This window comes from Capricornis sumatraensis, chromosome 4 (assembly GCF_032405125.1).
Source record: "Capricornis sumatraensis isolate serow.1 chromosome 4, serow.2, whole genome shotgun sequence".
NCBI classification, from domain to species: Eukaryota; Metazoa; Chordata; class Mammalia; order Artiodactyla; family Bovidae; genus Capricornis; species Capricornis sumatraensis.
Genome location: NC_091072.1, coordinates 95,356,595 through 95,381,728, shown reverse-complemented (window position 1 = coordinate 95,381,728; position 25,134 = coordinate 95,356,595). Strand labels below are relative to the sequence as shown.

Here is a 25,134-nt window from a genome sequence, read left to right as displayed (position 1 = left end):
AAAATATTCTAGAATTAGAAATGACCATTGTGAATATACTAAAAAGCATTATATGGTACCATTTAAAAGGATACATTTTATGGTATGAATTATATTTCAAAAAATAAATTTGATGTACCATACAGACAGAACTGAAGAAAAATACAAATAATATTTTATCAGTTTGAAGCCTCTTTTCTGTCAAATAAGGATTCATGAAAAAATTTTTTTTTAAGATTTCCATTATACTTCTCAAACTTAGCGACTATAACAATCTTATATGGCTCATTTGTACCTACAATATTGACTATCTCCCTTTATAATTTATAGGTAGATTCTGTTAATCATCTGTGGTTTTAAAAGCTCAACCAGTGTTTTTTGATATGCTCACAATATCTAGTAAGGATTGTTATTGTTCAGTTGCTAAGTTGTGTCCGACCCTTTGTGACCCCATGGACTGCTTAGCATGCCTGGTTCCTCTCTGTTGCCACAGTTTCCACAAATTTGCTCAAATTCACATACATTGAGTTGGTGATGCTGTCTAACCATCTCATCCTCTGCTTCCCCCTTCTCCATTTGTCTTTTGTCTTTCCGAGATCTAGTAAGAATACTAACTATAAATTAAAACAAATAACCACTATAGTGAATTCTGAGATCAGAATATTCAGCCTGTCCACAGTTGAATAAATTTCTGATTTTATTGATCATTAGAATTAGGAGTAAACTTTTCGGCTTTGTACACTATTTTCTTCCCTCATATATTTTTAAAAAGTAGTTAGTGTTTCTGGTGTGTGATCCCAATAATGTTAATACTGTATGTTCTTGATAAGCTTTTTTAAATTGGTAGTTAGCCAATTGGTATTTTCTCTGTGTGTGTCTATTTTAATACATGTAATGAGATAAACCAGATAATAACAAAGAGCAATAGCTCTAGATATAAAACTCTAAACATGGTAATACTGTTTTTACATTTATAACTTTTATAAAAGAGCAGAACTTAGGCTCAAATATAAGTCTGGGTTCAAATTGTGTTTGTCCTTTATTTGCAATGTGTCTTGGTCATGTGACTAGCCATTCAAAGCTTCAGTTTCCTCTTCTATCAATTATATGGTAATACCTGTGGTTACTGTGAATATAGGTGATACTGTGAATAAAGCTCTTAATACAGTGGTTGGCTTTCTAATTTTTGCTGTCATTATTATTGTAATAATCATTATCATCCTATTCTCAGTTTCTAAAAGTTCTTAATATTTCATTGTTTCGTAAGTTTAATAGAACTTTACTGCTCATTCTTATTGAGAGCCACAGGGTCTAGAATTGACTTTGGTTCTCTCAGAACTGTTGATTTATTCTGATTTTGGTGGAACGGTTTTCTGCTTTAGAAAGTCTGAATCAGTCCTCTTTTCAGATGTTTGCTGTCTTTTATTGTAAATATTTTTAGTATATCATATTTATTACAAATTAGTGATTAATGGGCTGTCACTGAGTGAATAATTAAGCATCTTGACCATGGCTCTCTTAAATCACTGGCAATATAAGTGAATTCAGTTTTTGTCACAATGGTAATTTTTGCTGTGACTCCAGATGATAGTATTTTTACTTTTCCTTGTTTTTCACACATAGTACTAAAAGAAGTTTAGTTCTACAGATTTTATTTAGTTCAAGATTGAGCCAAGTATTTTTGTAGCTAAAATTTCATGTTTGTAATTAGAATGCTAATTACTTTAAGAAATAACAGTTCTTTTAAATAAATGATTATGTTCTAACTTGGATGAGGAAATTTTTTTGATGTTCAAATTCTGTTTGTATTTTCAGGACGTATTTTACCTTAAAAATCAAGTCTTTTATTTGTTTATATTTTTTAGCATACCTCCAGATAACCTCTCTATTCAAGAATTTCAAAGAAATGAAAGTATTGATGTTGAGGTGAGGAATCTATTTAAAACATTTTCTTATGAGTATACAAACCAAATAATAAAAATGTTGAAACTGTGAAATTGCTTGAAACATAAATAAAGTGATATATTGAATGCGAACCTAAAAACATTAAAACTCTCAAAAAGGTTAAAGTTTAATTTTTAAAGCACTGATATTTAAAAAACTGCTTTTTTATATTTGTTAGCTTTGTGCATGTTGTCTAGATACTTAATTGTGTCTATTTAATAATTTTAAAGAGCAGTTGATATAGTAAAATATATCAGTGAGCATGTATTTGAGAGCTTACTTTATAGTCTGACAAATCAGGTGTTTGTATTTAATTGATAAGTTGCTCAGATTTTTCTATTTTTAACCAGCTGAGAAACAAATAATGAATGTTTTTTAAAGAATATATTCTACTGATTATAAATGGAATTTAAACAAGTAATTTTCAGTTATGGATTTTTTGTTGCGGGGGGTTATTTTTTGCCTGTAAGTGGGATAGGGGAACTTTTAAAATAAAACAAATCAAATAAATTACATAAAAAGCATTGGCATCATATACAGATGTAAAATATTGCCTTTTGTCCCATTGCTATACTAACTCTTATAAACTCTTCTTCAAACTTTTATTTTTCTTTAAAAGGCAAAATAATACATTATATGTTAGAAATAAGCTATTTAACAAAAATGAATATAATTTCTTAATAGCTCATTTTTATGGTACTAAAAGGTGATTTAAATTTTATTCTTAGTCCCTTTTTAGATATGTATTCTAACATGGATGTATTTCATATGCTGATTTTTTTTTTTCTCTAGAGCACACTTTGCATTTATCCTGTTGAATATAAAATTTTATTGAATTTGTATAGTAAACAGTTTGTAGTATTGACTATTTGTAATAAAGTTTATTCACTAAGACACATGAGGAAAGCAGACTAATTATCCTCTATATTAACATTAAAATGCTTTTATACATCTATTAAGAAAGATTCTGATACTCTTTTAAAATAAAATTTAAATTTTATTCTATAAGTTACTATCTCGTAAAAAATAATGCCTTTGAATTTGCCTCTTTTTGTTTTAGGTAGTTCAGCTTATCAGCACTGAGATACTACCTTATGCCAATTTTATTCCTAAGGAATTTGTTGGTCAGATAATGACTATGCTTAATAAAGGATCAATACATTCTCAGTCCTCTTCATTTACAGGTATGTTATTTCAATGATTTTTTTTAAATGTTAATAAATATTGAAATACTTTTGAAGAAGCTGACTTGTAGAAATGTTTACTCCTACAATTGTGGTAAATGTAAATGAGTGAATGGATAAGAAAGAATTAAGCTTTATGAGGGAAAAATGTGATAAATATTCTGTGAATTATGTGTGATTAATTAAATTGCAAAGTACTTAGGGAAATCACCTAAATCATTGGATAAGTTAGCCAGTTTTGTGAAGTCAGGGATTATTGTGAAGTAATGAGTGTGTATTCTTACCACTTAGTTAACTTGGTTAACTTAGTAGTTGGGTAACTAAGTGTCAGTTTTGTCATCTATAAAATAAAGATATTAATACCAACCTCTCAGAACTATAAATTGCAGTTAGTCCATTTACAAATTGATTCTTTTTCCTAGCCCGGACAGTTTTTTTTTTAAATAATCTGGTAAAGTGCAGGTTTAACATTCAGTTCAGTCTCTCAGTTGTTTCCGACTCTTTGCGACGCCATGGATTGAAGCACCAACTCCTGGAGCTTGCTCAAACTCACGTCCGTTGAGTCAGTGGTGCCATCCAACCATCTCATCCTCTGTCGTCTGCTTCTCCTCCTGCCTTCAATCTTTCCCAGCATGAGGGTCTTTTTCAATGAGTCAGTTCTTTGCATCAGGTGGCCAAAGTATTGGAGTTTGAGCTTCAGCATCAGTCTTTCCAATGAATATTCAGGACTGATTTCCTTTAGGATGGACTGGTTGGAGCTCCTTACAGTCCAAGGGACTCTCAAGAGGCTTCTCCAACACCACAGTTCAATAGAATCAGTTCTTTGGCGCTCAGCTTTCTTTATGTCCAACTCTCACATGCATACATCACTCCTGGAAAAACCATAGCTTTGACTAGACGGACCTTTGCTGGTAAAGTGATGTCTCTGCTTTTTAATATGCTGTCTCGGTTGGCTTTTCTTCCGAAGAGCAAGCATCTTTTAATTTCATGGCTGCAGTCACCATCTGCAGTGATTTTGGAGCCCCCCAAAATAAAGTCTGTCACTGTTTACATTGTTTCCCCATCTATTTGCCATGAAGTGATGGGACCAGATGCCATGATCTTAGTTTTCTGAATGTTAAGTTTTTAACAAACATTAGAACATCAGAGAAAAATTTCTGAAGTCCACTTAATGTAGTTAACTTTTTAAGAATATTTAAAAATTATAGATCAGTTTTTATAAAACACATTTTAAGATCCATATTTATAACTACATGTAAATATTCTGTTAAATAAGGACTATTACCATTTATACTTTTTCCAGCAATTTTTTGATGGTACCTCTTGCTATTTATAATTTATTGTACCAAGATAAAGAAGGTACATGTATGTATATTCTTCCAGTGACTTTACAATCAGACACAAATTTTTCAGCTTTAGAGTTTTCTTTAAACGTATACATACAAAGCCTTTTTGTTAATAAATAAGGCCAACTTATAAACACAGAGGTTCCAGTGATTATTTTTGGTGCCCTGTTCTTAAGTATGATCTGACAGCCAGAGCTCACAGATGGTTGAGGAAATCTGCCAACATGAAAGAGAAAGACCAAAACAATTGAGAGGGTAGAAAAAATTGGGAAGAAAGAGATAAAAATGCAGAGCCATAGAAAACATTTATTTTAAAAAATTATAATTAGGATGCCCAAGGAGATAATAGATTTTACATTGATAAAACAAGAAAAATGCTGTTAAAGTGGAATAGTTAGAACACAAAAGAGTTCAAAAAAGCTAAAAATATATAGCTGACATAAGTTCTATGAAAGGCTGGAAGAAAACATTAAGGAAAAACCCAGAAGTGGAGCAAAGACAAACAAGTGGACAATCTGAGAGGAAAGAAAATGGATCTCAGGGGTGTTACATCTGACAGTAGGTCTTCCAAAAAGAATAGAGAAAAACTAGGAGAGGAAGTTATTAAAGAAACAAATTGAAGATATAAATCTGCAGATTAAAAGTAGTCACTCACAGACTTCCCCGGTGGTTTAGTGGTAAAGAAGCTACCTGCCAGTGCAAGAGACATGGGTTCTATCCCTGGTCCAGGAAGATTCCACATGCCTCAAAGCAGCTAAGCCCACGCACCACAGCTTTTGAGCCTGTGCTCTGAAGCCTGGGAGTCACAACTCAGCAACTACTGAAGCCACATGTCTAGAGCCTGTGCTCTACAAAAAGACAAGCCACCGCAGTGAGAAGCCTGTACACAGCATCTAGAGAGTAGTCCCTGCTTGCCACAACTAGAGAAGAGCCTGCCCAGAAATGAAGACCTAGCATAGCCAAAAATAAATACATAGATTAAAAAAAAAAAAAAGTGGTCACTCAGTACCCAGAATAGTGAAAGAAAAAGAGACTCACAAGAAGTCTTGTCATCATGAAATACCAGAATATCAGGGATATAGAGAAGACGCTAAAAGATTTCAGGAAAGACCAAAAAAAAGTTCAGACACCGAAGAGTTGGGTCAAAAGGACATTGGACTTCTCAGTAGCAACACTGAATGCTCACATACACTGAGGCTGTGGTTTCAGAGTCAAATGGAAAAGGTTTTTGACGCAGAGCTTTATACCTAGGCCCAGCTGTTGGCCAAGTGAGGAATGTAGAATGGTAATTCTCAAATGTCAGTGTGCATTATCCTCACCTGGAGGGAAGTCACTGTTGGGCTCTAACCCCAGAGTTTCTGGTTCAGTAGGTCTGGAGTGAGGCATGAGAATATGCTAACACATTCTCTGGTGATGCTGATGGTGCTGGGAACTACACTTTGAGTATGACAGTCAAATGACACTTTAAGAAATGTAGTCTCAAATTCTTCACTTCCCTCCCATTCACGTTCTCAGGAGCTGCAGAATATGCTCTGTGAAAACAAAGGAGTAAATCAAGAAAGGGGAGCACGTTAAGATCTAGAAAGTAAGATATAACACAAGAGAGAATAAAAACTCACAGGGTGAGGCCAGAGACTGGTTCCAGGAGATAACTGAACAGCATATCCACAGGGCAACTAGTCCAGACTGGAGCAGAGGTCAGGGTCTGGGGAAGATGCTGCCAAAAGAAAAAAAGGAAGGAGACAATCAAATGGATTATTCCAAGTTGGACCATGTGGAAGACTATTGAGAGGTATTCTATAGTGCTGTTGAGGTGTAAACAAAGACCAGGACATGAAAACTTTAAAGTGATGTGAGTGGATGGTCATGCCTTGTTTTTGATCTTGCAAGGGGGAAAATTGTTCTTTCTCTCTCTATATATATATAAATATATATACACACACACACTATAAGTTTTTCATACATGCTTCTTACCACTTAAGGAATTTCCTTTTATTCCTACATTGCTTAGAATTTGTATCACTAGAGTATATTTATTTAACCTTGTATTAACCATCAAACATTGTTAATTCTACAGAAGCAGAGATTGATATTCGTTTGAGAGAAGAATTTTCTAAAATGTGTTTTGAAACCCTGCTTCAGTTTTCCTTCAGTAATAAAGTCACAACACCTCAAGAAGGCTACATCTCACGAATGGCACTCTCAGTGCTTCTTAAGAGGTCTCAGGATGTACTACATCGTTACATAGAGGATGAAAGATTAAGTGGCAGGTGCCCTCTCCCAAGGTATATGTATATATATTTTTTTAATTAAGGAAATACACTATCATAGTTGTTAATTTAAAAAGCTCAGAAAGTCAGGTGTTTTCATAAATATTTCTGAACTTAACCTGAGGCTGTTTATAATTTTATTTATTCCATACAATGTAAATATTCATAAGTTTTGCTGCATATATATTAGTGTGTTTATTATAGGATGCCTTTTCTGACTCCTCATGGGGGTTAAGTAATATATGACATACACACCAAGTTACTTCTATTATTTTGGAAAAAAAATGAATTCTAAAATATATCTGCCCAAGGATTTCTGCTTAAGGACCTGTGGATCTGTGTGAACACATGATTGTTAATTTCTCTAGAGAGAAAATAATAGTTAAATCATACTTTATGAACTTCCTCATTTGTTTCACAATCATTTCAAGGTTTCTCTGTAAGTCATCTAGCCATTTCTTGTATCTTCTTTTCATCTAGTTGGCTTAATTAAGTCCTTGTACCTAAACTGATTTCCTTCTCATTTGGTCAAGCTCTAGATCTTTCTGCTAAGCCAAGGCTAATCAAAGTTGGGGTACAGATCAGAATTCATAAAAAAATACAATAAAAAATTGGATTATGTTGCCAACCTAGTTTTTAATGTGTAAGTTAGAATTTAAGGCAAAGCAAGTGAATCAAACAGAACATGATATTGGAAGACAAAGTAATCCAAGTCAAGAAAGAGTTAGGAAAATTGCTGTGGATCCCCTTCCATAAGGCAATATTGGAGGGGTAAATCACTAACCCTAAGTCCTTGTGTACATTCTTATTTACTTAGAATAAATCTCTAGAGTTGGAATTAACCTGTCAAAAGATACAGACCTTTTGAAAGGTTTCGATATATATTACAAATTGCCTATCAGAGACTTCTACCAGTTCATGTCCTCCCAGGAGTATATTACTATTATTCTCCTCAGTTTTTAGCAGTTTAAAATTATTTGCGACTTTATCACTTATCTTTTAAAAATTTGATGAATGAAAAATAATCTGATTATTATTAATTACGCAGATTTATTATTTTAGTGATTATAATCCTGATTAACAATTAATTATTATTAAAGGCAAGTTATTAATTTGCCTTAAAAATTTTTTTCTTCTTGAATTACCAGTGCTTATTTGCTGTTTGTATTTCCGCTTTTAGGACCACTATATTTTGAATTTCTAGAACATAAATTATACCTTCTAATAAATTATATACAAAAACATTCCAAAGACAGGTGTTAGTAATTCGGTTATTGTCATGATTGAAAATTAATTTATTTAAAATTGACCTCTGAAGTATACTTAGGAAAGCAATAACAGGGTTGCCTTGATTGGAATATTTTTATTAGAGCAAAAGATATTTGATTTCAGAAAGCAGTTTTCCTTCTTTCTTGTGTTTTAAATGTTTATTGCTTTAAATAGTCTTATTATAATTGTTATATTATTGTATCATCTTATGTTTAATGCAGTATTATTACATTCTTTTCTTAAAACGACAGTGCAGCACAATAAAATACCTGTATACTTAAAAAGTGGAGAAGGAAACAGCAACCCACTTCAGTATTCTTGCCTGGAGAATCCCATGGACAGAGGAGTCTGGCAGGCTATGGTCCATGGGGTTGCAAGAGTCAGACAGGACTTAGCGACTTAACCACCAAACCACCACCATACTTAAAAAGGGAGGCTTGAAATAGTACCCTCTTATACTATTAAGAAAATCTTATCAGTTGAGTGATAACACAGATTCATACCAGGAGTGGGGCATGGGGAAGGACTGTAGAGAAGAAGAAATATATTTCTACAGAGAGAAAGAAAGAAAAATCAAACTACTCTTGTTGGTCCTTTACTCCAAGCTTATTCTTCATCGCTGATGTCTCTAAATTGACTTTGAACATATTTCTTATATGTTGTTTTAGAAAGTTAAATAAGTTCTATTGTAATTTTAAACATACTTTTAACAGCATGATAAATTATGTGCTGGGGGTAATAATAATCTTTATTTACACTTAAGTTTTGGCAGATCTCTTTTAGTACTAATTAGTTAAAAAGAAAAAAAAAACTTTTATAGAAGTTTTAACAGCATATCTTATACAGTGTTTTAATTTTAAGTAGTTTTAAGAAATATCTTACAAATAAATTTAAATTTGCATGAATAGATTGTCTTTCCCCCCATTTTAGTGTTGATAACTTAGAATAACTATCTTAGTTGCATACCAAAATACGTGTTACTGAAATGATTTTCTTTTATAAGAATTTAAAAGTAATATTAACTTTGCATTGTTTAATGTTCAGTATTTTCCAAAGTATATCTATTTGTATAACTTAGTGAAAAAACACACATGGTGTATCTTAAAATCTTTTTGGAAATAATTTCCCCCTTTTTTTTAGGCAACAAGTAACAGAAATCATATTTGTTTTAAAAGCAGTCAGTACTCTCATTGATTCACTTAAGAAGACTAAGCCTGAGAATGGTAAGTACTTAGAAACACAGTAATTCTAAGCTTATAACATTTATGTTCAATTTGTGTTGTATTTTTGTACTACTATTTAGTTAACTGAATTTTAGAAACATAATAGCTATAAGACTTTTTTCCCTTGGGCCTTAGGACAACAAAGCAACAAGTCCATTACAGCTGACATAAGGATGTCAATTAAGTAAAATTGCTTTGTAATGTTTTCCTTATTTTAAACAAATTTTGCCAACTTTTTCCCCAACAGCTTTGAGATACAGTTGGTATATAACAGTGTATAAGTTGAAGGTATACAACTTGTTGATTTGATATATTTTCAATATGTCGCATAATTACCACTTCTTTTCTTGCAGTGAGAACATTTAAAATTTACTCTCTTAGCAACTTGCAGGCATATAATATGGTATTATTAACTGTAATCACCATGCTGTATGTTAAATCTCCAGAACTTATTCATCTTGTACCTGGAAGTTTGTATCCTTTGACCAACATCTACCCATTTCCCCAACACTCTCAGTTCTTAGCAACCACCGTTTTACCCTTTGTTTCTTTGAGTTCAGTTTTTCTAGATTGCACATAAAAACAATATTATACTAGTATTGTCTTTCTCTGTGTGACGTTTCATTTAGCATAATGCCCTCAGGTCCATTCCATTGACTCACATGGCAGGATTTTCTTCCTTCTCATGGTGGAGTAATATTTTGTTGTGTGTGCGTGTGTGTTTACAAATATATGTAAATATGTATATGCATACATACTGCATCATTAGTCCTTCCACTAATGGATACTTCGGTTGTTCCTATGTCTTGGCTACTGTTAGTAACGCTACAGTGAACATGGGGATACAAATATTTCTTTGAGATATGCTTCCAGTTTCTTTGGACATATGCCTAGAAGTGGAGTTGCTGGATCATAGTTCCAGTTTTAATTTTTTTGAGGAAACTCTCTACAGTTTTTCATGGTAGATGTACTAAATTACACTCCCATTTACAGGGCACAAGTGTTCCCTTTTCTCCATATCCTTGCTAACACTTAATATTTCTTCTTCCTGACCCAGAGATCGAACCTGTGTCTCTTGGCAGCCAGGTTCTTTACCATAGCACTGCCTGGGATAGGTACATATATATTAGAAACTGTTATGTCTTCTTGATGAATTTTCCCCTTTATCATTAAACAGTGTTCATCTTTGTCTCTTGTTACCTTTTTTTGGCTCAAAGTATGTTTTATCTGATAAGAGTACATACAGATATTACGTCTGCTTCCTTTTGGCTATCATATGTTTGGAGTATCATCTTCCATCCCTTCAGTTTGAGCCTGTGTTTGTCCTTAGAGCTGACATGAGTCTCCTGAGGCAGCATGTTCTTGGGTCTTGTTTTTTAATCCATCCAGCCACTCTGTGTCTTTTGATTGGTGAATTCAATCCATTTACATTTAGAGTGATTATTAATAGACGAGGACTGAGGACTGCCATTTTATCTTTTTTTCTGGTTTGTCTATAGGTACATTCTTTCTTTTTCCTTATGTCTACACCATTTTCATTTGTGGGTTTTGTGATATTTTTCTCAGTTTTCTCTTTTTTTATATTTTCTATCTCTGCTCTAGATTTATATTTTGTGTTTACCTTGATGTTTCTGTGAAGTGTCTTACAGATGAAATATTTCTTTTTCTGCTGATAGCACATTTTATTTGCTTGTACAGGTTCTGTCCTTTTTCTCTTCCCTTTTGTGTTTTTTGTTGTCTCAAATTATGCTTTTTTATGTTGTGATTTCATTACTAAATTAGTAATTTTTTATTGCTTTCCCCTCTTTAACCTTTATGCTATAATTATTTAAAAGATTTTTATCTGTATTATCACTTTATTCAGTATTTTGTGTACTTTTATCTTTTTGTTTCAAGAAGAAGAGCTCCTTTCTACATTTTTTATAAGAGAGGTCTTTTGCCTCAGTTCCTTTGTCTGGAAAAGGCTTTATTTCTCTTTCATATCTGAAGGATAACTTTTCTGGATAGCGTAGGCTTGGCTGGTAGTTTTTAATCTTTCAACGTTTTGAGTATTCTCTCCTGGCCTATATAGATTTTCTTCTGAGAAATCTGATCACCTAATGGGTTACCTAATGGTAGGTTACCATTCTTTTTCCCCTGGATGACTTTAAAATTCTTTCTTTGTCATTGATCTTTTCTCAGTTTTAATATAATTTGTCTTGGAGAAGGTCTTTTTGCACTAAAGTAAATTAGGTGTTCTCTTGGCTTAATGGACTTGTATATCCAGTTGCTTCCCCACGTTTGGGAAAGTCTCAGCTATTGTTTCTTTAAATAAACTCTCTACTCCCTTCTTCCTTTCTTCTCCTGTGTGTGTGATCAGTTGCCCAGTTGTGTCCAACTTTTTGACCCTATGGTCTGTAGCCTGCCAGTCTCTTTTGTCAACACTGAAGTGGGTTGCCATTTCCTCCTCCACAGGATCTTTCCAACCCAGGGATCAAACCTGTGTCTCCTACAGCCTCTGAACTGGCAGGCAGATTCTTTTACCACTGAGCTACCAGAGAAGAGAAGCCCTCCTTCTTCTCCTGGAATGCCCATTACTCTGTTGTTGCCTTTCCTAATAGAACTGGATAATTCTTATACAATTTCTTCATTAAAAAAAAAAATCTTAGGTCTCTTTCCTCTCCTCCCTATGTCATTATAAAATTTCAATCTTTTTAAACATTTATTTATTTATTTTTGACTGCATTGGGTTTTTGTTGTGGTGTGTGGACTTCTCTCTAGTTGAGGCATGAGGGCTCCATGGCAGGTGGGATCCTAGTTCCCCAGCCAGGGATCAAACCTACATCCTCTGTATTGAAAGGTGGATTCTTAAACACTGGGCCACCAGGGAAGACCCACAGTTTCTGTCTTTGAGCTAGCTGATTCTCTCCTCCATATGGTCTGTTCTATTTCCCGTATGTTGTATACATTCTTCATCTCTTTTTATTGAGTTCTTCAGCTCCAGAGTTTGTTTGGTTGTTTTTTAGAGTTCAGTCTCTTTGGTAACATATTCCTTCTGTTCATTAATTTTATTCCTAAGCTCGTCGTACTACTTTTCTATCTGAGCTGTCTTGTAGCTTTCTAAATTTCTTTAGGTGGTGGTGGTTTAGTCGCTAAGTCATGTCTGACTCTTGTGACCCCATGGACTGTAGCCCGCTAGGCTCCCCTGTCAGCTGTTTTAATTTTATCAATTAGATTGCAGTGTTGGGTGATTTTAAGTTTGGCTTCTGGAGAATTGTTGTTTTCTTTTCTGACACCAGGTTACTTTAATTTTTCATGTTGCTTGATGAAAATTGTTCCTCTGATGTATTTGAAGGAACAAACACCTTTTTTCTTTAGTAAAGCTTCTTTTTTATTTGATTTTAATAATGTAACAGGTTAATGATGAGAAGCCTTTCTTTGGTTTTTCAGTAGGTGGCACTATAGTACAAGTTTTTGATTTCTCTTATCTGCAATGCCTGTGGTTAGAGTGAGAATTGGCACTTTTCACCATCCACTGCTTCTGCCAGAGATAGCGTCTGGTGCCCTTGTCACTACTTTGCTTTGGGGGTTGCTGGTACCTTATTGCGGCCTAGGTCACTGGTATGGCAGGTATCTCCACCATGTCTGGGGTCTCCTGGGTCCACTGCAGCAGTGAGAGAGGGTGGGTGCAGTGAGGAGCTGGGGTCTGGAGCTGTTACCACGTTCAGGGTTATCGGTTTCATGGACATTGCTGCTGTGGGCAGAGGGGCCAGAGTCACATGGGTCTCTGACTGGAGGGGTGCTGTCGCTATTGTTGCCTGGTTCCCTGTAGCCTTAGTCACTGCTGTGGCTGAGAAGCCAGTCATTGTGTCACCTGCCCTACTGCTCAGGTTTTCTTTGGTGTTCACTGCTGTGACTGGGGATCCAGGACTGCAGGTACCACCTCCACTATTTACCCAGTCCTGCCGCCTCTGTGTATTTCAGTCCATCCACTCTTTTTTTTTTTTTTTTTTTTCCTTTTTGGCCGTACTGTTTGTGGGATCTTAGTTCCCCGACAAGGATCAATACAAACCAGGCCCTTGGCAGTGAGAGTTTGGCATCCTGATTACTGGACTGCCAGAGAATTTTCAGTCTGTCCAGTCTTTTGTACAATTGTACAGACATGTGGAATTCTCTGCAGTCCTCATGTATTGGGCAGAGATGCTTTTACTGAATTAAGGATATTTTACTATTAATATTAATAGTTGTAGCTTAAAGGGAAGAGATGAAGTCCCTGGGATTCTCCAGGCGAGAATGCTGGAGTGGGTTGCTGTACCCTCCTCCAGGGGATCTTCCCAACCTAGAGCTTAAATTTGCATCTCTTACAACTCTTGCGTTGGCAGACGGGTTCTTTACCACTAGCACCACCTGGGAGGCCCAAATTGGCCTAAATGGTGTTCAGGTGGTAAAGAATCCGCCTGCAATAACCTGAGTTCAGTCCCTGGGTTGGGAAGATCCCCGAAGGAGGGCATGGCAACCCACTCTAGTATTCTTGCTTGGAGAATCCCCATGGACAGAGGAGCCTGGTGGGATATGGTCCATGGGGTCACAAAGAATCAGACACGACTGAGCACTCTAAGCAGCAGCTGTGTAGATAATTTATATTTTATATATTTTTAATGTAGAACATGACTGAGTCTTTTGGGTCATAGGAGTCTTCTATTCTACATTTGTACCCATTTATCATATAAATAGCTTTGGATCATTTTTATAGCACTTTCTCATTTGTTTCCCCTTTTCTGTTACTCATTTCTATCCAATCTATTCTTTACATTAATGCCAAAAGTGATTTTTCTAAAAGTGCTGCATTGGTGATTCATTTTTCCATCCTTATAAAACAGAACAAAATAATCTTTTTCATTTACCGCAACCTACCAAATACAAAGCGTCCTACTGTCTTAACTCTATTCTCTTCATGCTTTTATCTCCCACTGGACTTCATATATACTATTCTCCCACCAAACTCACATGGTCAGTCTACCCAGGTACTACCAATGCTTTCCTCATTTCATTCTCCTGCCTGTGTCCACCCTGGTCAGATATCACACTACTTTGAAGCCTTGTTTCTGTTCCTTGAAGGTGAGTGATTTCTCCGTTTGGTGAAGCTGTAGCTCTCTTCTGTGTGCTTTTGTCCTGCAGCTCTCTGTATTATGGTTCTGTGTGTACATGACTCACTCCCCTTAAAGTGTAAAGTTCTTGACAGGCTTTTAAATCATGTTTTATTCTATTCTGAAACACACCACCACCACTGGTTTTAAGAGCCTGTTACTGGTTCAGGACAAGATAAAGAGCTGGCATCAGAGTATAAGTCAATTGTGTCACTAAGCACACTGGTTTAGCTTACTTTTTTATACAATAAGACTTTGTTACAGAAAAAGTCTGTTTATTTACATTCTGGTACAAGCAGATTGATGTTTTAAGCAGCATTACTTTTAAGACCCAAGAAGAACATAGGTTCCTAATAAATGAATCCCAAGATAATTTGTTCCTGTCAGTTGTTACATAATCAAATACGTATTTTGCTGCTTTCAAAATTCACTGACTGTTACTTTGGCCTAGGAAGCATATGATACTAAATTTCAAGAAGCAGTAGACTTGTGTAAAAAGAAGGCGTAGAATTTCTAAGAAAAATTCTTGAACAAATGTCCTTAATTTATCCTATCAAGTTCAAATTTGAATAATCTTAATAAGATGTTCTGGTTTATTTTTCAGAAAGGGAAATCATGCATTGACTTCCTAGAGACCAGTAAAATCTTTATTAGATCACAAGATAGAATTTGATTCTTAGAAATATATTAACAGGAAATTCTCTATTTTTCATGTTACTGCTATAGATATACTAGGAATGGCAAATGTATTTTTAATGATCTTTAGATAGCTGTTAAGAATGTAACCAGAATTTGTATAAAGGAAGAAAAGGGAAGGAAAACTGAATAGCCTTCTTTTGAAAAGTCAATGGGCCATGGGTACGGCAGTGTATTAATGATAGATGATTTAACTAAATTAATGTTAAATTGTTCAAGAAAGTTTGAATTGTGCCTGTGGGTATATTAAGTGAAGATTTAAATTAAATAATTGATGATATAGTAACATATTAACATGGTATGCTAAACTCCATTAAGAAATAGAAAAGAAAACAACTCGGAGAACGTTGGGCCTTCCCAGCAGAAATGTGTTGGACTGCTGGTAACCAGTAGAGCCAGTGTTCACCCAGTATTTGTTTAGAACATTTGTTATTTGTTTTAGGGTTCTCTGGTGGGAGAGACATTTTTTGGACTTATTTATCATCTTACTCAATCTTTAATTAAAAATTTGAAAAAAATAGTAAATCTACACATGGTTCAAAAATTCAAAACTGTAGAAAGATATACAGGGAACAGCGGTCTTTCCCCTGTTCTGTATCTGTATCCCTTGTTCTGTACCTGCCTAGCTCTTACCTTACTGTAGTCAACCATTTGTATTAGTTTGAAAATCCTTCCATAAGTTTATTGTGTAAATACAAATATATGTGTAGTTGGCTCTTGAACAATGCAGAAATTAGGGGTGCTGACCTTCCAAGCAGTCAACAATTTCTCTATGACTTAGACGGTCCTTCCGTTTTTTGGTTTCTGCATGCTTGGACTCAGCCGACCAGGGATCATGTAGCACTGAAGTATTTATGGCCTGCATGCAGATCCACACCGTGTGTTGTTCAAAAGTCAACAGTGCTCCCACATGCCCCCAGTTTTTAACACAAATAAACATTCATAATAGCCCCATATCTTACCTACTGTTCTGAACACACTTCATTTGTTCCACTTCATAAAATATAATAAAGATTCTTCTGTATCAATATGTATAGCTTTTTCATTGTTTTTGATAGTTAAGTCCAGAGTGCCCATGAAGATCTATGGTTAGTTTTTAAAACATTTTTTTTTTAATTTAAGAAATTTGAGTAGCTTCCCGAGTTTTATGATGTTATCTTAAATAATGTATTTTTGTGTTTTCCTACAATAAACCAGAAATAAGTCTGGGCCAATCTAGATAGCTTTCAATCTATGCAATCTTTTTTTTCCCCAAAATTCTTTTATCACAGTAAAATACATATTAAAAAACTCATCATCCTAACTGTTTTTTCAGTGGTATTTAATGCATTCACAATGTTGGTAACTATCACCTCTGTCCATGTATGTAACTCTTTCCATTTTGTAACTGAAACTCTGTACTTCATTAAACAATAATTCCCCATTCCCCACTTCTCCAAGACTGTGGTAATCACCAATTCTAATTTTTATCTCCGTGATCTTGACTACTCTTAACTACCTCATGTAAGTTGACATACCATGTTTGCCTTATTATTTCACTTAGCTAATGTTGTTAAGTTTTATCCATATTTTAGTATGTTGCAGAATTTCCTTCTTTTTTTGAGGCCAGATAATATTCCATTCTGTGTGTGTATGTATTCATTCGTCTGTTGGACACTTGGGTTGCTTCCATTATTTGCTGTTGTGAATAATGCTGCTATCAACAAGTGCATACAGATATCTCTTTGAGATCCTGTTTTCAATTCTTTTGCGTGTATAATTATATCCAGAAGTTTTCCAAAATTTCTGGATCATACTTTAAATTCTATTTTTTATTTTTTGAGGAACTACCATATTGTTCCCGCAGTGGCTGTACTATCTTACGTTACCACCAGCAGTGAACCAGAGCTGTGTTTTCTCCACATCCTCACCTATGCTTGTTTTCTGTTTGTTTTTTAATAATAGTCATTCTGTTAAGTTTGAGGGGGTATCTAATTGTAGTTTCCATTTGCGTTTTCCTAACAATGAATGATGTTGAGCATCTTTTCGTGTGCTTTATCAGCCATTTGTATATCTTCTTTGGAGAAATGTCTTTTCAAACCCTTTTCCCATTTTTGAACTATTTGTTGTTGTTGTTTGTTCCTGAAGCCTCTGTTTGTCTGTGATCAGAAGTAGCAGTTAGAGCACAGATCCCTGATATTTGAAGGATAGGGTCCTTTTTCCTACTCTGGCCTCCCACAAGCCATCCAAGGCTGTGCTAGGAACATGAGCACAGCTGCTTACCACATGGCTAGAAGTGGGGGATAGGTAGGCTGCTACTGTGCTAAAGGCTTAGACTGACAAAAATTAACCACAATATACTGTCCAAGTCTTAGAATCTGCAAGCCTTCAGTAGGCTCCAGAGTTTGAAAACAGTTGCCTCAGATTCTGCCAGTTCAGTTGTTTTCTAAATGGGCAGACAGACTCCTGGCCCTTACTGCTTTTCCTTTTCCCAGAATTCCTTCTGTCTAATCTTTTTGTTAAGTGATTAGTGGGAAGTTCTGTAGACAACTACTGGAGCAAACTGTTTAAAACTACTTACGCCATTGGTTTTTAAAATGGCATTTTTCTTTGTTGTTAAGCAGCAAAATTCTTTTTACAAATGAAATCTGATATGGATTTCCAACATAGAAAACTGATAAAAAGCAGAATAGCTCTGGCCTGACATTTGCTCCCTTATCTGTATCCATCAGTCCCACTCGCCTTTTCTTTTTCTTACCTCTGCTCTGAGGAAGCCTATTTGGGTGGAGAAGAGATTAAAAATAGATTACCATTTCCCAAGATATGTACTAAGGAATGAATATTAATGTTGAGGGATGTCAGTGGATACTGAATGGAAAAATTTCATAGTCAAATTAATTTTGGAAACCTTGAATTGATAAAAGTTAAACCTCATCTTTTACTGTGAGCATTTAATAAATTCATGTGAACTGTAAATCCCCAAAAGGGAAGATAATATGTATAACATTTGGCAGACTTACTTGACCATCATTGTTTTCTTTTGAAGAGGTAACTTGAAGAACACTAATTTGAGAACCTCATTCCTTTATTCTGTAATAAAGTTGAGACATGAGAAATTATATGACTTGTTCAGGGACACCCAACACTATGTTATTTCAGAAAGGTTTTTAGATACTTAGTAGACACTCAGTAAATTGGAGTGAAAAACGGAACCAAAGCTCCTATGCATAGTGTACTGTTCTTTTTTTATAGTACACTGCCTCCCAGATTTGGGACTTGTTCCACTAAGTGCCATATACATATACTGTCTAAGAAAAGTCTGCCATCAGTTTTTATTGTGTATTGTGCTCTCAACAATGCACAGTACTTACAGGAAAACAAAAATGTAATATATGGTCTCAGTGCATAAGGAAATCAAGTAATTGTGGAGTAACACTTTTGTCCATTCACAGATAGCATTTAACTGGACTAGTTGTTCATAATAGTGATGAGGAAGGCAGAAATGTCCCTCCCCACTACAGTTTAAATCTACTCATACACATTAAAGATTCAGTTCAGTTCAGTTCAGTCGTTTAGTCGTGTCCGACTCTTTGCAACCCCATGAATCACAGCACGCCAGGCCTCCCTGTCCATCACCAACTCCCGGAGTTCACTCAGACTCATGTCCATCGAGTCCGTGATGCCATCCAGCCATCTCATCCTCTGTCGTCCCCTTCTCCTCCTGCCCCCAATCCCTCCCAGCATCAAAGTCTTTTCCAATGAGTCAACTCTTCGCATGAGGTGGCCAGAGTACTGGAGTTTCAGCTTTAGCATCATTCCTTCCAAAGAAATCCCAGGGCTGATCTCCTTCTGAATGGACTGGTTGGATCTCCTTGCAGTTACTCTCAAGAGTCTTCTCCAACACCACAGTTCAAAAGCATCAATTCTTCGGCGCTCAGCCTTCTTCACAGTCCAACTCTCACATCCATACATGACCACAGGAAAAACCATAGCCTTGACTAGATTAGCAAACAGTGTAAGAGAAGAATGGATGTATATGTAGTCATTTGAAGTTAACATCAATATTAAGGTCATTACTAGGAAAATAATTTAAGATGTATATATTTTTTAGCATACAACTGCATAAAAAATTGGATATATTTTTTTGGCCATGCCACTTGGTGTGTGGGATCTTGGTTCCCTGACCAGGGATTGAACCCTGGCCTTTGGCAGTGAGAGCATAGAATCCTAACCACTGGACCACCAGGGACTTTCCCAAAATTGAATTGTTTTTAAATTGTTCTTGAAAAGTACACTTTCTTCTCTGGCTATTATACTGAAAATGACAAAAGTTTGAATTATTCTAAGTTGTTTTGTTAGCTTCCAAGGCCTTCACAAATTGAAGTTATCATTTAAATACTTGATCATATTTGGTGGTATTGATGAGTCTGCACACTGATCATATATTTTTCCCTTATTAAATATTGCAGGAAGTCTTCTAGAGTTTAAAGAAAGAAAAGGTACAAGCTTGTGGAATCTCCATATTTTAGAAAAAAATTTTTTTGCATTGCATTTAAAGGATTTTGTTTGCATTAACTAGATAATCTGCTAATTCAGCCCCCTTTTTCCTTATACTTGCATTACAGTTGATGGAAATACCTGGGCGCAAGTAATTGCCTTATACCCAACTCTAGTGGAATGCATCACCTGCTCATCTTCCGAAGTCTGTTCTGCCCTGAAAGAGGCACTAGTTCCTTTTAAGGATTTCATGCAGCCACCAACATCCAAAGTTCAAAATGGAGAATCTTGAGCAGATACTCTAAATTTACAGAAGAATGATACATGAAAAATCTTTGCTCCTCAGTGAATCTTCTGTGAGAAGGACGTTTCTTACTACAAATAATTCTTGGCAGCTGTTGTTGGCCTCCTTTAAATTGTACTTACCTGAGTTACGTAATTCATATTACAAGCTTACACGTCAACAAAGGCTCCTGAATGAGTAGCAGAGCAAGCCTTTAATAAACTGATGGGAGAAATGGTTAATTCTACAACGTACCTGCTACCGTATCTTCAACTGGTGATTTAAAAGTGAGCTTATGTACAGTTTGTGGTGTATGTGTTAATGATGTACTTTTTAAAAAGAAAGAAAAGATACTTCATTTAATCAGATTTATTAGGCTGGTGTTTTTGCGCCCTTTTTCTAGTACAAAATTGTACTAAAATTTTATGCAAGATGGTACTGTAACATTCCATTTTGTCTATAACCAGCCTTTGTAAACAAAGGGAACTGATCAACTTGTGTGTATAATAAATGGTACAGTTCTGTATAAAATTGTTGCATTTGTTATTTAAATTTTTAAAATATTGATAATGTTAAATGCTTGAGGCTGTATTTATTATTAATACAAAATTGTTTGCTTACATTTTTACTTATAATTTGCCTTCTTAAGTGGCAGATATGCTTACCATATGATTATGCAGTTAGCTTAATGCTTATTTTGAATGTATTTACTAGTGACTATTAAAAATCTGACCAGAAAGGTCATGAAAACACAGCAGCAGATAGTTTATGATTTTTGCTGATTCTGCAATTTTGAAGTATAGATTATTATTAAAACTTAATATGTTGAGATGAATTGTAGCACTATAGCTTCATCATACCTCATTTCTTTAAATATCTTTCCCAGATTTCACTTAAGTCTGTCTCTTTTTATATTTACTGTCTGGATTTTAAAGACTTTTCATATTTTATATTTCTACTGACTTTTTTCCCCCCACTGACTAACAACATTGATCATCGTCTTTGAAATATGACCCAGCCAAGATGATTTTACATTTCCTAAAATTTTGCTGTGAGGTTTTGTTCATTTGAGTGTTTCATTTTGTAATATCTTCTCAAGAAGAAAATAACGCTGCTAATCCACAAATACAAACTATGTGTGTATTCCAAAACAATGAGAAGTGCATTTTTGGAGATAGAGTAGCGTTTAGAAGTACAGTAAACTTTCTGTCATGGAGTATAATGCTAATTTTGTTTCACTTTCCTATGTTAGTGAAGAAGAAAAGTGCTCTTGAATATACTAACTTAATTATTTCTTAAAAAACTGACCTAACTCACTGTATTTTTTTTCCTTTAATGGATTATGGTATTATATTTTTCTTCTGAGTTACATTTTCATAGTTATTTATGTGAAAATGCAAATATGTTTAAAAAATGATTATTCATAAATTATAATGGTCTTAGTAGTATTTTAGTGTTCTGAAAAACCTTTGCGTTTCATAGAAATTATAAATTTCAGCTTCTTGAATAATTATAAAACTACAATAAGGTATTAGAATTGAGTAATGAATTAGATATAGTTTTGAGGGTGTTGTAATTGTGTTATTTAATTTGCACTATTATCTGTATTTATTTAATTTGCACATGTGATAAGGTCTTTTTTTCAAAGGGATGCTATTTTTATTTACACTAATTGATGAATTTCTATTTTATAATTTCACCTAAAGTTAAGATAAAATATGGCATTTCCTAGATTCTATCTTCAGCATTTCCTTAAAGTTGTTAAAAAAAAAGTTCAATCTGTGTATTTAGTTTATTTTCTGTATTTGGATGTTAAACTGGGTATCAGAAAAATCTGTATATCACTGCTTAAGTGTGGAAATAGAATAAGAGGGGTAGTTTTCCAATTCAGTAACACGTTAAAAATATTGCCATGAATTTGCATGAAGTAAAAATACGTCTATTCTTGAGAAATAACAGATCAATTGCAATGAAAATAATTATCTTCTAGTGAAAGTTAGGTGTGAGACAAGGTTATGCAGCATATATTTATATAAACTGAGTAGTTTTAGCTAACATTGCATTAATTTTTAATACTAGGACCATGCCCTACAGATTAAAAAATATATATATATGTACGGTATGTATACATACCGTACATATATTATATGAATGTATTAATACTATATAGTATGATAATCATCCAAGTCTTAGTGATAAGCAAAGTGGGCTGCCCACCTGCTGGTATGATTTGACAGGTTTTTCCTCCTGGAGTATCTCTTGCCACCGCCAGGAATCATTACTAGCAGTTCATTCCCTTGAGTCAAGGCTGCATTTTCTAAAATATCCTGATCCCTGGAGAGGTTAACACATTTTCGTCTTGTTGGTCTGAATTGCTTTCTTTAGTTACTAGAAACACTGAGCTGTGTGTGTGAATTTACTGGATGCTAGGAGATTCAAAAAGGAAACTCCCAAAGCTGAGATAATTTTATAACACATTTGAGACTATAACTAGGCCTTAAAACAGTAGTAATAATGTCCTTTGGGATACATATTATAAATACAGTGAGTTTTAAGCCTCACATAATCACTTTTTGTCACTGACAGTGCCTATCTTATATAGATTGCTGAACAATTGGCATATGCCAAGTGGATTAAAGTCCTTTTCTGACTGTTTTCCATTAAAAAAGAAACAAACTAATTTTCAGCTTGAGTAATTTGGTTTCCTGTAATGCTACCACTGCCAAAAAGAAGCAGATCATTTTGTTGTTTCTTATTGGGTATTTCTTTATAGAAACTAGTGTTAAAAGTTTTGTTAGTTTTACTGTATACTTTTGTGAGTAACATTTATTTATTAGGCTGCTGGATGCATAAAAGTCTGGCTTAGAACCATTTTTTACTTGCTTTCATTTTAAATTTTACTGTATTAACAGCTGTGTCATTTCTTATCTGTTTTTCCCCTGTGTGATTATTGATTCAACTTTTGCTGTATTCCTTAAATTTTTTGTAGTGCAGAAGGAAAAGATGGACAATTTAGCATATATATTTTTATTCTGTTTAATAATATTCACTTAATTCTGTAGTAGACCAATAACTAGGTTGTCCTTTCTCAGTGTAATCTTGGAGTATTTTGTTCATCGTCACAAATTGGTACCTCAAGTCCTAGGTAACCATTAGGCCAAAGGGTCAGTTAAGAAGCTGAGAATGAAACAATATAAATTATTGAAAATAACTCAAATATTAATGAGGTTATCATTATACTTGTGTTGATGAATGACAGTGTAGTTATTATATAGTGACTACTATGTTCTTCTCAAATTTAGAATAATTCATATGAACAGTCAAATCCTCAACAGTCTGCTGGAGGTGATGTGACATCTGGCTAGTTCAAGGCACAGTGTTATCAGGAATCCACCTACCTGTGATGGCTATAGAAATTGAATGTGGATATTTAGAAGCCTCTGGAATTATCCATATCTAGGCTGAGAATATTGTGGATTACTTTTTTTTTAATGGAAAACTACCACTGATGTGGGCTTCCCAGGTGGCGCTAGTGGTAAAGAACCCACCTGCCAAAGCAGGAGACATAAGAAATGTGGGTTCTATCCCTGGGTCAGGAAGATCCCCTGGAGGGAGGGTAAGGCAATCTACTCCAGTATTCTTGGCTGGAGAATCCCAAGGACAGAGGAGCCTGGTGGGCTGCAGTCCATAGGGTCACAAAGAGTCAGACACAACTGAAGTGACTTAACATACACACCACACAAATGTAGACAAAAACGGTCTTATGAAAGCATTGCCAGCAGCCTAGTATGTCCTTTGGATTTCTACTTACCACTTCTGGCCTTTAGCAGATATGACATCTTGTGCAAAGTACCACATTTTACTATGCTTATATTATTAGAGTGAATTTAACTTTTTTTTAACCAGGATTTCATAGTGCATAGTGTGTTACAAATTTATGTGCTATGGGAAGGCAGTTTTTAATGCTTTAAAATCACTTGAATTAATTTTTTGTTTTTAATCTCTGGTAAATAGAGTAGTGCTTTCAATTTGAATGAAGGGTTTTTATAGATTTTGAAAGTAAGTTATATCTAATATAAAAACTATTTGAGGATTTAGATGAATATCAATTTTTTATAAATCTAGTAATTTAGAATGCACTAGCAATATTGGCTCTCTTTAAAGGAGCATGTTGTGATACTTTTGCGAATATAAACACTCTTAGTAATCTTGATTGTGAGGTAGCAAGAAGCTGAGCTTCTGCCTCTTATTAACTTCACGCCTTAATTGTTCAAAGCCTCTGTTTCTTTATCTCTAGAACAGAGATGATAATTAATGAATTACTTATTCTTTAGAGGTAACATACATAGTTTGAATTTTGAGTTGATTTGTATTACTGTATTATTGAGACCTTTGACTAAATATCTTTCTCCCTTTTTCTCCTTTCTTATAGTTTCCTCTTATTTTCCTTTTTCTCCGCTCATTTCTCTTTTCATCTCTGCCTCTTCTCTTCCAGCTTTCCCTCTAATCTCACCTATATCTGTTAAGAAGAAACAGAGCTAGTAGGGTAGAAGACCTTCCAACTGCCTTTCTATCAGATGGGACTCTGGAAATATCTCTGGGCTTCCCCAGTGGCTCAGCGGTAAAGAATCTGCCTGCAATGTAGGAGACCCAGGTTTGATCCCTGGGTTGGGAAGATCCCCTGGAAAAGGGAGTGGCAACCCACTCCAGTATTCTTGCCTGGAGTATCCTCATGCACAGAGGAACCTGGCGGGCTATAGTCCATGTGGTTGCAAAGAGTCAGACATGACTCATGAGTCCACACACAGGCAGGCACTGCCAACTAACTGCCTTTCTATTAGAAGGGACTCTGGAAATACCTTCTGCTTTGGCCACAGTTGCTCTTTTGCAAAAGTGAAATCCCCTCTGCCATTTTAAAATAGCTGAACAAGAGGCTCTAACTTTGCTATCTTTCTGAATCTATAGGATTCAGCAGCCAGAATGCTTGCAAAATGAGATTGCTACAAATACGATGAATTCTGCAGCTAAACTTGCAACAATCATGTATTTTGTGTAAATAGAGATTATACCACTTTTCTCAAAAGAAAGTCTTTAAAATCTGTTTTTGTTTTTTTTTGTATTCTGCGGGGGAGGGCTTTTTGTTTGGGAGGCAGATACTTTTGAACTATTTTATATTTATGTTATCTAAATATTTGTTGATTTATATTTGCACAATCCCTACTTTTAAGGAGGACTTGAGGCAGCATATTGCCCTTGGATTTGAGCTGTTTCTATTTTTCTGTTGAAAGTGATATTCTTTGATAGAAGACCTGAAATGTTACAATACTCATCTCCAGGT

The 25,134-nt window shown here is 34.8% G+C and overlaps 1 protein-coding gene across 3 annotated transcripts in view; it reads left to right on the top strand.

Moving 5' to 3' along the window:
- MON2 (MON2 homolog, regulator of endosome-to-Golgi trafficking) overlaps positions 1 to 21,354 on the top strand; it is a 111,713-nt gene extending 90,359 nt beyond the window's left edge. For all 3 annotated transcript variants that reach the window (XM_068971279.1, XM_068971275.1, XM_068971276.1), the window contains 5 exons: positions 1,845 to 1,905; positions 2,984 to 3,107; positions 6,531 to 6,738; positions 9,133 to 9,215; positions 19,642 to 21,354. In XM_068971279.1, coding sequence (XP_068827380.1) covers positions 1,845 to 1,905; positions 2,984 to 3,107; positions 6,531 to 6,738; positions 9,133 to 9,215; positions 19,642 to 19,805 — 640 coding nt within the window. In that variant the 3' untranslated portion in view covers positions 19,806 to 21,354. The remainder of the gene's footprint in view (positions 1 to 1,844; positions 1,906 to 2,983; positions 3,108 to 6,530; positions 6,739 to 9,132; positions 9,216 to 19,641) is intronic.
- The last annotated feature ends 3,780 nt before the right edge of the window (positions 21,355 to 25,134 follow it).